Here is a 16,670-nt window from a genome sequence, read left to right as displayed (position 1 = left end):
AGAACACAGTTTATGGTTGCAGTGGTATTTCTGAGTTCTTTCCTCAGCAGTTTGTGAATGCTGAAATGTAAAAGCTAAAATAAGCTGAAAGCAATTTCTAGCAAAGGGTCAGGACGGAGCTGCACCGTCTCAGTTTTGTGTGTGTGTGTGTGTGTGTGTGTGTGTGTGTGTGTGTGTGTGTGTGTGTGTGTGTGTGTGGACTTGAGGTAAAGGATCAGAATCCAGCACGTTACCACTGCCCCCTTAGTATGCTAGGCATTCAGAATTACGTGTGAAAACTATTATTGAAGTCAATAAATGTAAGCCGATAAATACAACACAGGACAGCATTGGTTGTGGAATATTTTAATTCTAATTTCTTTCCAGTGTAGACACTGACACTATAAAGTCACCCTCCAGCAGTTGGTTCAGTAAAATGGTGAAGTCACAGAACCACTGAGACAATGTTCGCAACCACAGATGGAACTACAAACTGAGGACAACTGTGTAGGGGAACTCTTCTCTTTCACTCTGTGGGGTTTAAGTGCTCAAACACAAAAAATAAAGTGACACGGCACTCTTAAGTCAGGCAGTAACACTGACGTTAACAAGTTGCAAAGTCAAACTCAAAGGGAGGATAGAGCTGGAGTATTATACTGGGCTTTATGGGTGTTGTAGTCGTCTTTTTCAAATCCTAATGCTTGTTTCTATCCAGAAACTCACCAGGCTCTCATCACGAATGGGATAAAGTGAAAAGGTTGGTTAATGTGTGCGGTTAATGTGTGTGATTTAGGACAGTACAGGCCGTCTTCCAGCTGGATGTGGGTGGAGCGGGGGTGCAGCCTGGCTGACCTCAGTAGGCGTGGTCAGCCACAAACAGAGACTCCTGAGCTGAGGCTCCCTTCTCTCCAGACGACACGTACTTCCCCAGAGCTGCCTTGCTGTTATCCTGTGGACAAACGGAAAGATTTATCATCTGTAAAATACATTTACATTACTCGCTTAGAACTAGTGACCGCTGATGTTCTTCCTTTCAGCAGCAGGTTAAAGGATGTCTTTTGTGTGAATAAAATTGAGTTTTCTTCCATTTGTATGGCAGTCGCAATAATGCACATACATACCAGCACAAATATGACTTCTCTTATTCTGTATGTCAGGGGTGTCAAGCTCAGCTTCCCTATAAGGGCCACCGTGGAAAATGAGGATCACATCCAGGGCCAGACATGTTGAGTTAATTGCTTTTATGTCATCGAAAAAGTCAAATATCTTTGACTGTTTTATTGCAGGTCTCATATAGTTGACAAAAATGTTGAAGAAAATGCCAAAAACGGCAAAAAATGCTGAAAAAAAGGCCCAAAAAATTTGTAAAAAGTGACAAAAACTAGACAGGCCGAAATGTATTTTGAATCTAAATTGATATGGGGGCTGGATACAAATTTGCAAGGGGCCGGATTTGGCCCGCGGGCCTTGAGTTTGACGTGTGCTATATGTGCATATGTTCTTAAATGCATTACGTGAGTACGAATATTAAGAAAGACAATCACGAAGAACATATAAATACAATTGTATGAGAAAAAAGGGATGTGGGGGGGGTGAAATGTTAGGAGCAATTTGTGTATTGTACCAATAAATATTTTGTACACACAGCACTAGTCGAAGAACAATTTATACCTAGCAGTGCATAGTTCTCTGAATGTATGGCCCTCCCCCCAAAAACATGAGGGGATCCCTAAAGTACACTCCTCACCAGGGCTCTCCTGACGTACTCCTCCTGGCAGGCCTTGCCGTTCTCCTTCTTGCCCCCCCAGGCCTTGAGGGCTGAGGCCTGCAGTGCCCGGCCGTAGGAGAAGGTGAGGGCCCAGGGCCGGTGCAGGGCGCACTGGTTGATGGCGTTCAGGTTGGCGGTGGCCTCGGCCTCACTCTGCCCGCCTGACAGGAAGGTCACGCCTGGAAGGGGGAGGGAGAGAATCAGGTATACTTGTTTGTTCAACCATGTGTGCAGATATCTAAATTATCTCACCTGGCACGGCGGGGGGCACAGTGCGGCGCAGGGCGCTGACGGTTGCCATGGCGATCTCTTGAGCGCTGTACTTTCTAGGGCAGGAGTGTCCAGCGGTCACCATGTTGGGTTTGAGCAGCGTGCCCTCCAGGTAGACGTGGTGGTCAGACAGGGCCTTGTAGACCGCTGCCAACACCTGAAAGATAGAGCAACGCTGGGTCCCCTGGTTCCAATGAACAGAGACTGACCGCGGTGGGTCTGGAAAGTCACTGAGAATAGGTCTCTTTGGTGCCCCTGAATGGTAGTATAAAAACAGACAGCAGTCCCTTCCCCCTATGGAACATGACTGAGATTAATGGGCTGAAAGCAACAAATAGGGTTTATTTGTAGCACTGTACCTGTGACGTTGCATTCATGTAAACACCAAGCAGCTGGCGTGGTTTAAAAAGATGGACGGATGGCGATGCTGGTTGGTCGGTGCACCACTTTGGTCCAGACAGAAATATCTCAACAACTGTCGGATTGTTATGAAACTAGAGACCGACCGATAAAGGATTTTTAAGGGCGATATTGATGCAAATACCGGTATGTGGTGGTTTAAAAATCCAATATTCCGACATATAGGCCGATATATATATATATTTTTTTTAAATCCAGAAACACGTAACAAAACATAAACAGATTTCCCTAAAATTAGTTATTTGTATCGATATATCGGTCGGGCTCTATATGAAATATTGTACAGACATTCATGGTCTCCAGAGGTTGAGTCTTACTGATTTTGGTTTGCCTTTAAGCGCCACAATGAGTTTGACATTTGTAGTTTAGTGGGAAATATCGCTGTAACTAACAGGGAGATTTCCATCAAATTTGGTTCAGTCATGCCCCCCCCCCCCCTCAGGATGAATCCTAATAACTTTGGTGGTCTGGCATGTACCTCTGTGTTTGATGGACCTCTGAAGTTAACAATAAAGGTCCACTGCTTTTTCTAATTTTTATATGGAAAACTAAACCGAAGCAGCTACTTCATGTCTGGTTCTGTACTCAAAGTGAAGTGAATGTGCCGAGTTCTGAGGCTGCTGTAACCGTAAACACCAGGACCGTCACCGTTACCTCCAGCTGGTAACGCCAGAAGAACATGGCCTGATCAGACACGATCAAAACAACTCCAATCAAAATGAAAATATGCTTTACCGCATTGCTGCACACCTTTTTCTGCTGAGAGCATGCCAAATTCAGAGTGATGTTGACATTTTTCCTGCATTAGTAAGAGCCACAACGACTAATATCTGTCATTATTTCAAAAGTCAAGTCCCCCCCCCACACACTCACCTTCTCAGTCACATACTGGCAGCGCTGCAGGTCGTGGTCACCGTCTGGAAGGATCTCGGGCTCCACGATGGGCACGATGCCATGCTGCAACATAGCAACCAGCGTCATGACAACAGCAAAATAGCACTTCCTCTCTGGGGGTTGTGACTTGTGTACCAACTGTTAAACATTTAGGGAACCTGACGGGCCCACTGTGTGCTGAGTTGTGTTACATCACTGCACTAAGGCAACAGGGTTCTTTAACTGAGCTGTATGTCCTGGATTGTAAATGTGTGTGTGTTTGTGTGTGTGTGTGTGTGTGTGTGTGTGTGTGTGTGTGTGTGTGTGTATTCTTTTAATTCAATTCATTCAATTCAAAGGGGCTCTACTGGCATGGCAGTTACAATACAAAAAGCATCATTAAAACTCAGCTTACATCCCGTCATTTGTTTGGACTGAGTACTACATAAAAGAGCATGATTGGCGTGCAAAAAACACACACATTGCCATGACCAGTAATGCAGAAATGGACCTGTTCAATAGTATGACTCGTTGATTTCTAGTAGTCAGGATGTAAAAAACAGCCTGTTGTGAGTACCTGCCCTGCATATCAAGCTGTCGGGTTGCTAAAACAAAAGTGAGGCCAACCAGTTCATGTTCTTGCGGGTGAATAAGGATGTGTGTGTGTGTGTGTGTGTGTGTGTGTGTGTGTGTGTGTGTGTGTGTGTGTGTGTGTGTGTGTGTGTGCGTGCGCGCTTGTTTTACTATATTTGTGGGGTCCAAAAACCGGGAAATACAGTATACTTGTGGGGTCTGCACAGCCTTGTGGGGCCCAAAATGCTGGACCCCACAAGGTTAAAGGGCTGTTTGAGGGTTAAGACTTGGTTTTAGGGTTAGGGTTAGAATTAGGTTATGGTTCGGTTGAGGGTAAGAGTTAAGGTTAGGCAGTTAGTTGTGATGGTTAAGGTTAGGGTAAGGGGCTAGGGAACGCATTATGTCAATGACAGGTCCCCACAAAGATAGTGAAACAAACATGTGTGTGTGTGTGTGTGTGTGTGTGTGTGTGTGTGTGTGTGTGTGTGTGTGTGTGTGTCTCTCTCTCTCTAACCATCTGGCAGATGCTGGCGTAGCGAGCCAGGACATTGGCGTTCTCCATGATGGCCAGCTCTGACGGCGTGGTGTCGGTGATCTTTAGCACACATCGCCACTTGGCGAAGTCAGCTCCGTCCTTCTTGTATTGAGCACAGCGCTCGTAGAGCCCGTCCAGACCTGACAAGAGACACGGCACAGACGCTTTGGTTTGAGCCATGAAAGAAGGCGTGGAAGCAGAGGCCAGGATAGGAGTCTGAGAGTTTGTACTACCACAGAGATCTTTCCTACTTCAACAGAAATACTCTCATTCTTGTAGTCTTTGTATCTGCATGCAGTTTAGCTCAATCACTATATAGTCTTTCCAGAGTAGAAATGGAGTCAGTGTTACAGCTTTATTGGTACCAGCGTTTCGACAGCAGTGTTGCCCCCTGTGTACCTTGAGTGGTCGTCTCTCCGTTGGTGCCGGCGAGGGGAACCACGCCCTTGTCCACCTTGATGCCCACCACCATGCCCCTCTCTTTGACCAGCAGGGCGAAGGGCTTGCCGTCGTCGGTCTTCTGATAGAGCGTCTCGTGGAAGAAGATGACGCCGCCGATGCAGGCGTTGACCTGGTCGTCGGCGGTGAAGAGGAGCTGGCGGTAAAGCCGCCGGTTCTCCTCCGTGTTCTCAGTGTTGATGCCCTGGAAGCGCTTGGCCATGCTGCCTGGAGGAGACAGACAAGGTGCACAGAGATGTTTTTTTCTGTGGCATTAAAGTTATTTTGTCCACAACCCATATACTGCAAACGTCTAAGATAGTTTGTTGCACCAACATTTTAGCCCATTCGTTTGGTAAGGATCCTTAAAGGGTAACTACCGTTCATTTTTCAACCAGGACCTTATTTTTCTATGGTTTTGTGTCTAAGTGACTGATGGGAACAACAATCTTTGAAATTGGTCCAGTATTAAGAGAGATCGCTGCAGTCGGCAGCCACAGACTTAGCAATTTAACTCTATGGGGCAAATGTGCATTGTCCATTTGGTCCACTAAAAATGCTGTTTTGCTGAAAGGCTCAGATTATTAATATAAGTGTCTATCAACATTATGGAAAGGATCCCTACAGAGATAGACCTTCTTAAAACCTCTTTGAGACCTTTCTGTTTAACCAGAAACAGCTCTGAGGTCGCTAGCGCTAAAACCCACCAGACTCCATTTGAAAAAGCAATACTTTTAGCGTTTATAGAGCCAACATATTTTCACATGTAAATTGGTAAACTATGTGTTTATTTCAACCAAAACTAGAGTTGTGATGGTTGGAAAAGTGGAAAGACGACCCAAAACAGCTTTTCATAGTTTTTATTTTGTTTCGGTTGACTTTGAATGAAGTGTATTTTATGATGTTAAAAATCACTGTTTATTTAAATGGAGTCTGGTGGCTTTAGCGAAGGCAATTTCGCAGGTTTTGAAGTTTCAAAAAAAGATCTTACTCTATAACAGAAAGGTCGACCTCCTTAGAAATCCTTTCCATAATGTTGTCAAACACTTAGAATATTAATCTGAGCCTGTCAGTGGCTAAACGAGCACTTCTGTTAACGTAAATAGAAGCTGCACAATTGCCCTGTTAACCTGCAGCGATCTCTCTTAATCAGTCACTTAGACACAGAAACAAGGAAATAGGCTGAAAGAAATGGTAGTTACCCTTTAAATCTGGTTATGAAATAACTGTGACTAAGATATGTAGTGAGTGGGTTATGTTTGTAAAAAGCCACTTGTGTGCTCTCTGGTGAACTAAATGACCTCACACATATTTTGGGCACTTCTGTATGACTATTTCTTTTGATGCCAGTATTTCTTTCTACATGGAACGCCATACATCTGAGATGATTAACTCAGCCGATGCTCAGTCAGGTTCTAGTATAAAAGTGTATGTTAGTGAGTATAAAAATAGAAGACAGTATACACTGTATGTGCTTTTTTATATTTTCAGCAGATTACTGTCATCTGAGCAGTTCAAGTGATTTCATAAACAACCTTATGTCTTCACTTATACTTCTAATAGGTTTGAATGTGATTCCTGTGTCACTGATGTGGACTGGGGTTGGTCATGTGGTTAACAGGACGAGTGTGAGCCGTACCTGTGGATTCATCCGCTGCCAGGATGCCTTTTCCAGCAGCTACGATCCTCTGAGCGATGCCACTGAGCTCCTTCTTCTGCTCAGCACTCAGAAAGGGATACGCATGAGTCATGGTGACTGGGAGGGAGACCAGAAGAGAAACAGAGACAGAGAGAGAGAGAGAGAGACCAATATTGACTTATTTCTCCATAACTCCAGATATCGGTCGGAAACACAAGCAGATTGTGCAGTCTTACAAAATCTAACCACAATATGTCTACACTATATTCTCCACATGTGAAAAGGAAATGTGAAGAAACCCAGAACTGCTGTATGTCCCAACGTTTTCTCTGCGAGGTCTAAAAGCTATTTACTAAGAGTGTTCTCCACTCCACGAGGACTCCAATTCTAGTGAGAAACTTAGTTGAACTGCTCTATTCCTTAATTCATACATACAGTATATTTCTTTATTTTTCTGTGGTTTTTTTGGAGTTTACAGTTACACTCTGGTTTTATTCATGGGTATCTTATATTTCACAAGATACAAAATGACAGAAAAGCTGCCCCTGCACACATTCTATGTTAATTCCTACATACACATAAAATAATAGGCTAATAATAATACTATTAATAAAAAATGCAATAAAGAAAAATATGTATTGTTCTAGGATGAAAATGATTATTAAATGAACCAACATTAAAGAAAGTCTTCAAACTGAAAACAGATTTGTGTCTTTTCTTCTTTCCTCCTATTGATCACATTCACATCACAGCCATCCTCTGACATCACAGCCCTCATCTGACATCACAGCCCTCATCTGACATCACAGCCCGCCTCTGACATCACAGCCCTCATCTGACATCACAGCCCGCCTCTGACATCACAGCCCGCCTCTGACATCACAGCCCGCCTCTGACATCACAGCCCTCATCTGACATCACAGCCCGCCTCTGACATCACAGCCCTCATCTGACATCACAGCCCGCCTCTGACATCACAGCCCACCTCTGACCTCACAGCCCGCCTCTGACATCACAGCCCTCATCTGACATCACAGCCCGCTTCTGACCTCACAGCCCGCCCTCTGACACCACAGCCCGCCCTCTGACATCACAGCTCGCCCTTTGACATCACAGCCCACCTCTGAACTCACAGCCTGCCCTCTGACATCACAGACCGCCTCTGACCTCACAGCCCACCTCTGACCTCTGTCTGTCACACAGTTACACAGACTCAGACTCCGCCGGATTTTGGCTGCTGCTTTTAGGAATTCTTACCCAACTATATTTTACTTAGAAGGCTACTATACAGTAAAGCCTACCACCATATTAATATTGTAGTAATAATGGATGTATTAGGAGAACGTAGTAGCCTAATACTGTAGCCTAGTAAAACAATGTAGCAGCCAGCTTCTCGTGACGGCACTTCCGCGTCCTCGCCGAGCCGTGTGAAGGACACGGGACTGTCCTGAGAGTTCCTCCAGGAAAACTTTAGGAAAAACGACTTCATTTTTATTGAAGCTACTTTATCGTGTCAAAGAAGATATAGCCTAGCTAAGAACAGCGATGTTACAAAGTGCTCGAAAAAATAAAAATGCAATAATAAAGCCGTGCCAAACTAGACTAATTAAGTCTATTTGAAGAGAATATGAACAAAATGTCATCTTCTTATCTAATGTTTTTAATAGTTGGATAGGGAAACTCGAACTCACCAGATAGTTGCGACGCGGAGTGTCAGACGAAGGACAGGGTTAGACAGGCAGGGAGCGGAGAGATGCAGGAAGCTGCTGCTGCTGCTGCTGCTGCTGGCGATGGAGAGGGGCTTGTCCAATCAGAGCGTAGCTTTCAGCAGGGTTGTGTAATTGTGTCGTCGGCTCTGACGGGTTAAACAGTGATGTTGAAATGCTGGGCGTTTGTAAACCCCCGCTGTTGTCTTACAGGCAGATACAGGCAAACATCCTGCTTCTTGTTTGCGTCACACACATTCTAGAGATCCCTACCAAATTTAACCAGGTTTCAAACACTGTGTACAGACACTGTGATTAAAGATGCAACTCGGCTTGGTTTTTGTCTGTATTCACTAAGAGAAAATCCAGATTATGTGAAGACAAATTTGACAGTTTGGGGATTTTAAATTTAAATTGATAAATGGCTGAGCATTGAGACATCACTGAAACAGCCAATAAACACTGCCAAGGCAACCAGATGTAGAAATGAGGTCAGATGTTCTCAGCTGTTGTTGCCTTTTGATGGGAAGCTTTCGAACGTTGTGCTACATCACCTCAAAGTAAGAAAAAAAGTGTCGCACACTCTGCCTCCATATGAATTTCTCTTCTTATTTTGATGATGTTTCAGCCCTCCGGCCTTCTTCACAATACAACAGTTTTGTTTTGGATTGTTGATTTTGAGCGTGCAACATTTTATTCTTACTTTCAAGTCTACTTCCAGTGATCCACACCTCCTGATAGCCGTGGAAGTGCGTTACTTTTTTATAATATACACATCAGCTCAAAGACCTTGGTCTCACGCTCTTAGCAGTCTGGTCCATCTGGTCTATATATATATATATATACATACTGTATATATATATATATATATATATATATATACAGTATGTATATATATATATATATATATATATATATATATATACATACTGTATATATATATATATATATATATATATAGCACTAGAGAAAAGCAGAGCACTGTCATTAACCAGATTAAACTCATCACTACTCATCAGTACCCAACCAAAAACTGTCCTGTCAAACTTGATACACAGGGTCAAATAACCCATGTAACTCTTATTATTATTATTATTATTATTATTATTATTATTTAACCTTTCATATTTAGTCTGTTGATTTGATATTATGTGTCATTTTAGTTTTGGCTCTTGTTTTCTCTTTCTTTCCTTTTCTTATCAGTATTTTAGTTTATTTCTATTTTACCTGGAGTATGCATTAGAGAGTGCCCAGATTAAGCCCATCTGAGGTTTTTTTTGCATCTCTCTATCACATCTTTTATTGATTATGTGTATATTAATCCGTAGTATTTGTGTATATGTGTAAACCAATCATTGTTTTGTATGTAAGATATCTGATCTCTCTTCTGCTCTGGGCAGCAGTCTGGAGATGAAATGCATTTATTCTACAGGCTGGCGTTAAAGGCTTTACAATGAGCAGACTGCTGGTTGTTGGATTAAAACCCTTGTGTTGTCCTCAGGTCAAATTTGACCCATTTTCAAAGTTGTTTATATCAGAAATATGGGTTTCTTTCAACCAAATGGCCCAAAAATAACATGGATGCATGCATGTATGTTGTATGGAACCCATATACACCGTTCTTCGCAGGTAAAATTAATGATTACTTTTATTGAATTATGGGTGTTTTATTTGAATTTGAAAAAACATGTTCTGATCTTAACTATTAGTCAAAATAATTCATAATTTCAGATTTTTTTAATTAAAAAAAATAGGTATAATGTCATATAAATTAGGTTTATTGACCATGAAAAAACAAACAAAAAAAACGTCGGAAAAAACGCCAAAAATTCAATTTTGACCCGGAAGGACAAGAAGTTCACGGTCGACAGGAAGACAACGCCAGGGTTAAGATCTGCTTATGTGTGTGTATCATTTACATTCTAAGATAAAATGAGCGTGCCTGCTGCCTGTGAGACAGAGCTGAGGGTTTTATAACCCCACGCCCTGCAGCTCTGGGCCTACGTGAGGATCCTCACATGCAGGCTAGGCTGTGTGGTGAGCAGAGCATCATCATCATCATCATCATCCCACTGAGGAAACCCCAGCCTTCCATCCACAGCAGTACAGGGCCAACAGTCAGCCATGGGGTTCCACCTCGTGCAATCACTTGAACTTTCTACAGTTGATCTGACACCCTTTACCTCAGAGTCATGACTACAACATGTACAGGAGAAGCTGAATATCTCATGAATATGCACCACAGGTAAACATGTCTCCATCTCCATCATAGGCTGTTTCTGCCCTTGAAACATGAATAATCACTTTATCCACTGGCTCATTCGCCAGCAATGTGAACCCAGGAATGTTGAGTGAAATGAATGTATATGCATGTATGTATGAGTGAATACACATACAGTATATACACACACTATTATAGCAACATCTATGCTGGTAATACTTTCTTTTGTTTTGGTGAAGGATCACAACATGTAAAGGCTATAAAAACTGTGTCAAGATGTTTAAAATATGAACTGGGCTAACAATATGTAGTGACACAATAAGGTCTAAAAGAAATCTCTAATACTGCTATTTATAGCAGCCCTTGAAATTAATATTAAGTTGAGAGAAATAAAAAGAAAAGAAAGAGATGGTCCATCATTAGAAGTGCGGGTATAGAGGAGATGGATGGGAGTGGATTACTACTGTACCACATGATACCGTGCACTGCTGGGAGCTGCTCTCTGCTGCACCTTCCTCAGTTGGAGGACACGTCTTGGACTGTACAGACTGGGATGCTTTTAGGACGGCTGCTATAACAGTCTGGATGAGTACACAGGGGCTGTGACGTCATACACCAGCTTCTGAGAGGACAGCTGTATTCCATCACTTACCACGGTGAGGTACAACAATGACAACACAGCCAAACTCAGACAGCTACGTCTGCTGACGGAAGAGGAGTGGGGACAGAGACTGGTTTAAAGAGTCAAAGTACAGGGTTAGAGCAGGTGTACATATACTGAGAGTCCGACCAGTGACGATTTCCTGCATGTCTTCCCCCTCTCTCTCCTTTCTCAACTAGCTGTCCTGTCAAATAAAGGCGGAAAAGCCCAAAAAATAATCTTAAAAAAAAAAAACAACAGTTCTCAGCTAACGACTTTGTTTCTGTCCGGCGGGGCCTCAGATCACCCACGCCAGGATCCTGTCTGTGGACTTCAGCTCTGCCTTTAATATTATCACCCCGGCTTACTGACTGTCTAAACACTATTAGGGACTGGTTGGCAGAACATTTCTAACAACCCAATCTTAATAGGATGGAGGTTTTGGTTAGACTGGGTAAATCCAGCCCGATCTGCCGGTGATTTGATTTCGCCCTGCGGCTCAGGCTCGAAACCTGTACGTTTACCTATCCTGCTTCCGTTACAAATTTGCGGGAACCAATCACAAACTGGCTCATCCACCTGGCGCGCGCTATTGGCGGGTTTAACACGATGACGATGGAGAAGCGACAAGCTGCTTTTTGTTTACATTCAACAAGGCGGTGTGGTGGAAGTTTTTCGATGCAGCAGGTGTAGAGGTTTTAAAAATAGAAGGTGAAACAAAATAAGGACAGTCGAAGACTAAACCAAGTTAGGTTTTTTGTATTTTATTAAGTATATTTGCAAATATAGGAGGAACACATTTCACAGAAGGCACGCAGCACAGGTGTGGAAAAGCTCTTCAATGAGTGAACAGAAACACTGAACTTAAATACATCTTCAGAGTGACAGCACACACGCACTTGGCTTATTATGACTCTACATTTCTCACAGACAATCTGATACACATGAAGACAATCAAAAAACAACACAAGAGACATCTTGGAGCCATTTCGCCTCCTTCCCCCTGTACGACTTTCACCCCCCCAGTTGCATCTCAACTGGCATGGGAAAACTAAATGTATCAGGAGAGATAGTTTTAGGGTGACCTTGTAGCCCCTATCTGTTCAGACAAACAGTGCTCACATTATGTTCCAGACTTTGTGATTCTCACTTAGTTAGAATCAGATTCTACATGTGGGAATGAGATAAACTCCCTTTCAGCATTGTGAGAGAAAGCTAATAGAGAAGAAAGTAAGACAAAAATATAAAGAATCATGCTTAAATGTAAATTTCCCATTACAGCGGCCACCGAAGCGCAGCAACCCGTTGATGCCGCTGTCGACCGCTACGTCACCCGGATCGTTGGTCTGATTGGTTGAAGGACTATCCAATTACGTGCAGAGAAAATACAGAGCAGACTCCCCAGACTAATGTTCAATCTTAAAAGATTGAGCTTGGTCTGGTGATAGCTTCGCTTCAGAGCACGAACCTCCTATGGCGCCATTTTGATGCTACAAAGCGATCACCACCCGTTAGCATCCCATTGACTGCCATTCATTTTGACGTCACTTTGACAGCGAATAACTTTACATCTGAAGCGTTTAAAGACTCTATTTGTCCATTGTTTATTTCTAAAGAAACACGACAATGTATAAAAGGCTCCATTACCTTGTACCTCACGTTATGGCTCCGTAGCAGACGTTTTTGTAAAAATAGGCTAATGATTGTGTCATAACCACGCGACTTACTGTCGCATAGTAGAGGAATTACCGTATAGTACAGGAGAAGCTCGCAGGCAGTTTGGACTCACATTAGCTGTTTAAGTTTAATTACTTATGTTAACTAGCATTTTAGTTAGCAATAATTAGCCTGTGTCCATGTTATCTCCTTACATATACCTACGCTCTCCTTCTCTGCTAGATTGGGAATGATTGAGATTTCTCTTGGCACAGCTACCAGAAGACTTACGACTTTCAGACAGGTTGCTCACGGCACATTTACGTCGTCTCTCTCAGTTGGAGGCTGCTCAGTAACGCTCAGCGCTCACCGGAAAAGTGCTTCTAAAGGCCTTCACTGGTCTCCGTCCAGAGCAACGGGATCTGTTGGTCCATTCTTATATACAGTCTATGGGTGATAGCCGGACTAGGTTTTGGTTGTTGCTCCAGAAAAGCTCGTCCCCATGGTCTTGAATGTATCTTTCCTCACGCTGTCTGCACTAACCTGACTAATATAGGGGTCATATTTGATTCATCTTTGTTGTTTCGACACACATGTAAAGCAGCTGACCAGATTGTGCTTTTTCCACTTAAGAAATATTATTAAACTGAGATCTGTAGTTTTGACTGTTAAACTTGAGATGCTTATTCATGCCTTCATCTCATCTGGCATTGACTCCTGTAACACCTTTTCTTCCTCACTTAGACGGTCTAACATTACCCCTGTTCTTAAATCTCTTCACTGGCTCCCTGTTGCATATAGGATCCTGTTTAAAATGCGTACTCGTACAATTTATACAGCATTACACGGTTGAGCACCTGTATATGCGGCTAAACTACTTACACCCATATTCAGAATCAGAATGAGATTGTTGTTGTCAAAGTGAGTTTTCGATTGCATGGAACTTGCCTTGTTGTGTATGGCGGGGATGGCAGATTGCAGCCGATCACCTTCTCAGCAGAGCGGATGATGATACGATGCAGTCTGCTCTTAGCAGTGGCAGCAGCGTACCAGATGGTGATGGAGCAGGTGAGGATGGACTCAACGATGGCGGTGTAAGAAGTGCACCATCTTTGACAGGTTGAACTTCTTCAGCCGCCGCAGGAAGTACATCCTCTGTTGTTCAGCTCCCACTTGAGGTCCTGGGAGATGATGGAGCCCGAGAAGCAGAAGGATTTCACAGTGTCGACTCAGAGTTCTGCTGTGAACAGCTGGAAACCAGCCAGCTGTAGTGCCGAGGCAGGTATCGATCAACAGAGCCATGTCACTGTGAAGCACAAAATGGAAGATGTAGAAAAGTCTCTGTTCCCCCCCCCACCCCCACAAGTAGTTGAAGTTCATCCAGTTTGTTGCACAGTCAACACAGCAAGTTGGATAGAAATATGCCAGGTAAAGGTGTGCGAAGTCAGCGGCCGGTTTCCTTGCCTTCGGCATCGAAACCACTGCATGGGCAACGGTGAGCACATCTTTTACCAGAATGTCACATGAATGAGTCCATGTATGATGTCAGAAAGGTGGGAATTAAATCCGCTTGAGTAGTTTCCCTGTTCTGCCTCCACCTGTACTTTCTGCTGTTTCTGTAGACTCTTTTAAAAATTAGATAAAGTGTTTAGACAGGCGTTTAGTTGCCCTGTTTGCACTTTATTATGTAATTTTTGTATTGTGTTGTTATTTATTAAGTTCTCTTGTATGGTTTTATGCCCCTTTCTGTTCAAAGTGCTTCATAAATACATTTTACTTACTTAAATTTGAGTCATGGGACCTTTATTTTGTCATATTGTGATTACAGGATGTCTATTCCTGAATACATTTGTGTAAAATCAAAAGACCAAAAACCAATTGATGAATACTAATACATGCACAAGATACAGTGTTTAAGAAACTGGGGAGTCTATAGGGGCCCACAGCAACTTCTTGCCCCTGGGGTCCCTTAGAGGGCTGTCCAGCCCTGCCCGACTACAGTATTCTACTGCACAATAAATTACAAGGCTGAAGTTGGCTTCCAATTTGCAGCTTCAGATTGCCCTTTTTTTGGTTCCACATACAGAAATCAATGTTTCACAAATTTCAAACATGGTTTCAAAATCTTTCAGCACTTAATTCCATGTCTTCTTTATGGTATTGAAAATGTAAAGTAAAAAAAATAAAATACTTTCCCTGAAATCTCACCTTATTTCTGAGAAAGCCAACTTTAGTTGTGTACCGGAGGAATGTAGAAAATAACAGGAAAGATGGCAGCATTCAATTCACACAGTTAGACTTTATTTCATGAATAATTATGCAAATCAATGAATACATAAATAAATAAATAAATTAAAAACAAATCTCAAAACGTTGACTAAGATGACCTGCCAGCTACTGATTCCAGTGTAGGTCTTGGTAATGCTAATGGCTAGCCCTCTAGCTGGGACATGTGATGGAGAAATGGCGGTGAAGACTGTAGGTGTCAGTGCTCCTGAGGTCTAACTGCAGATAGAGCACGCCACACTACGTGTCAATACACAAGCCAAACGACGGGAGAATATAAACACCAGGTTCTGGTTAAGAATGGATTGCCCTTATGTAATAGCATGCTGAGGATGATTTCACTGGAAAGATGAAGTGACATAGCCTGGAGACTAGGGCTGGGCGCTATTATCCACTTTCAAATAAGATATGGGATAAGACAATACTGTTAATGCATATATGTAGTTGGTTGTTGCGTTACATAACCCATTTCTTCTGTAAAGCCGAGCCTGTTTGCATCTCTCCTCTCACTCTCTGAGCGGTCCACGCTGCTGACATATGTCTACAGTTGTTTGAAATGTTATTAGCACAGGCAGCTGTATATTCTGTGAAGCAGGAGAGGGAAAGCTGTGTTGCACAACAGCCGTTACTGGATGTAAAGTTTATTTCAGTTCTATGAGTGAGAGCGTGCGACACGGCCCCCAGAACGCAGTGCGGGGGCAATACGGACATGTCATAAATGGGGCGGCTGTGGCTCAGGGGATAGAACGGTCAGACGACACCAATCGGGGAGGTCGGTGGTTCGATCAATGGCCCTGCAGTCCCGTGTCAAATTGTCCTTGGGCAAAGACAGTTAATCACAAATTGCTCCGTTGTGTGAATGTTTGTCTGAAAGTCGCTTTGGATGAAAGCATCAGCGTAATGTAATGAGACGTGTGTAACGCCGATACGCATTCATAATGAGTCAGCCGTCACTGTGAGCAGAGAATCCAGCCTGCAGTGTAGTTCACACGCTTGACCGATAAACCAGAGGACTGTACAGTAACAATCTGCTTCATGATCAAAGAAAGTTTTTGTATAAGTTGTGTACACTATATTTAAAGAGCTCATATTATGCTCATTTTCAGGTTCATAATTGTATTTAGAGGTTATATCAGAATAGGTTTACATGGTTTAATTTTCAGAAAACACCATATTTATGTTGTACTGCACATTGCTGCAGCTCCTCTTTTCACCCTGTGTGTTGAGCTCTCTGTTTTAGCTACAGAGTGAGACATCTCACTTCTGTTCCATCTTTGTTGGGAGTCGCACATGCGCAGTAGCTAGGTAAGGACTACTAGCCAGTCAGAAGCAGAGTATGAGGGCGTGCCATGCTAGCAGCTAGGCGAGCATTATAACGTGTGTTCCAAAGTGACGCACGTTGGTCTCCGAAGTAAAGGCTGGACTACAATAGAGCTGTTTGGAGCAGTTTGTGAACAGTGTTTTCTGTTGGAGATGGTAAGTCCCTTTGGGGTGGACTTTGGGCTTTTTCACTTTGTAAACCTATAACATGCACAAAAAGATATATAACACGATAAAGCAAAAGAATATGAGCACTTTAAATGTGCTGCGCCTGTATAGTTGTTAAACAGAAAATCACAGCCTGTTTTGATAAAAGTGCTTGTGACATCACACGTGGCTTTGACTC

At 43.0% G+C, this 16,670-nt stretch overlaps 1 protein-coding gene across 1 annotated transcript; it reads right to left on the bottom strand.

The window, feature by feature from the left end:
- Positions 1-329: 329 nt before the first annotated feature.
- On the bottom strand, positions 330-8,351 carry LOC116045046 (fructose-bisphosphate aldolase A-like). The gene is made up of 8 exons (XM_031292570.2): positions 8,187-8,351; positions 6,496-6,612; positions 4,818-5,084; positions 4,398-4,558; positions 3,311-3,394; positions 2,000-2,174; positions 1,727-1,926; positions 330-928 (listed from the first exon to the last, which is right to left on the bottom strand). Exons 2-8 carry the CDS (start codon positions 6,605-6,607, stop codon positions 833-835), a joined length of 1,095 nt encoding a protein of 364 aa, XP_031148430.1. The 5' UTR covers positions 6,608-6,612; positions 8,187-8,351; the 3' UTR covers positions 330-832.
- Between the last annotated feature and the right edge of the window lie 8,319 nt (positions 8,352-16,670).

This window comes from Sander lucioperca, chromosome 2 (assembly GCF_008315115.2).
Source record: "Sander lucioperca isolate FBNREF2018 chromosome 2, SLUC_FBN_1.2, whole genome shotgun sequence".
Lineage (NCBI taxonomy): Eukaryota > Metazoa > Chordata > Actinopteri > Perciformes > Percidae > Sander > Sander lucioperca.
The sequence above is the reverse complement of the archived record's forward strand: the minus strand, read 5'-3'. Positions and strand labels throughout refer to the sequence as shown.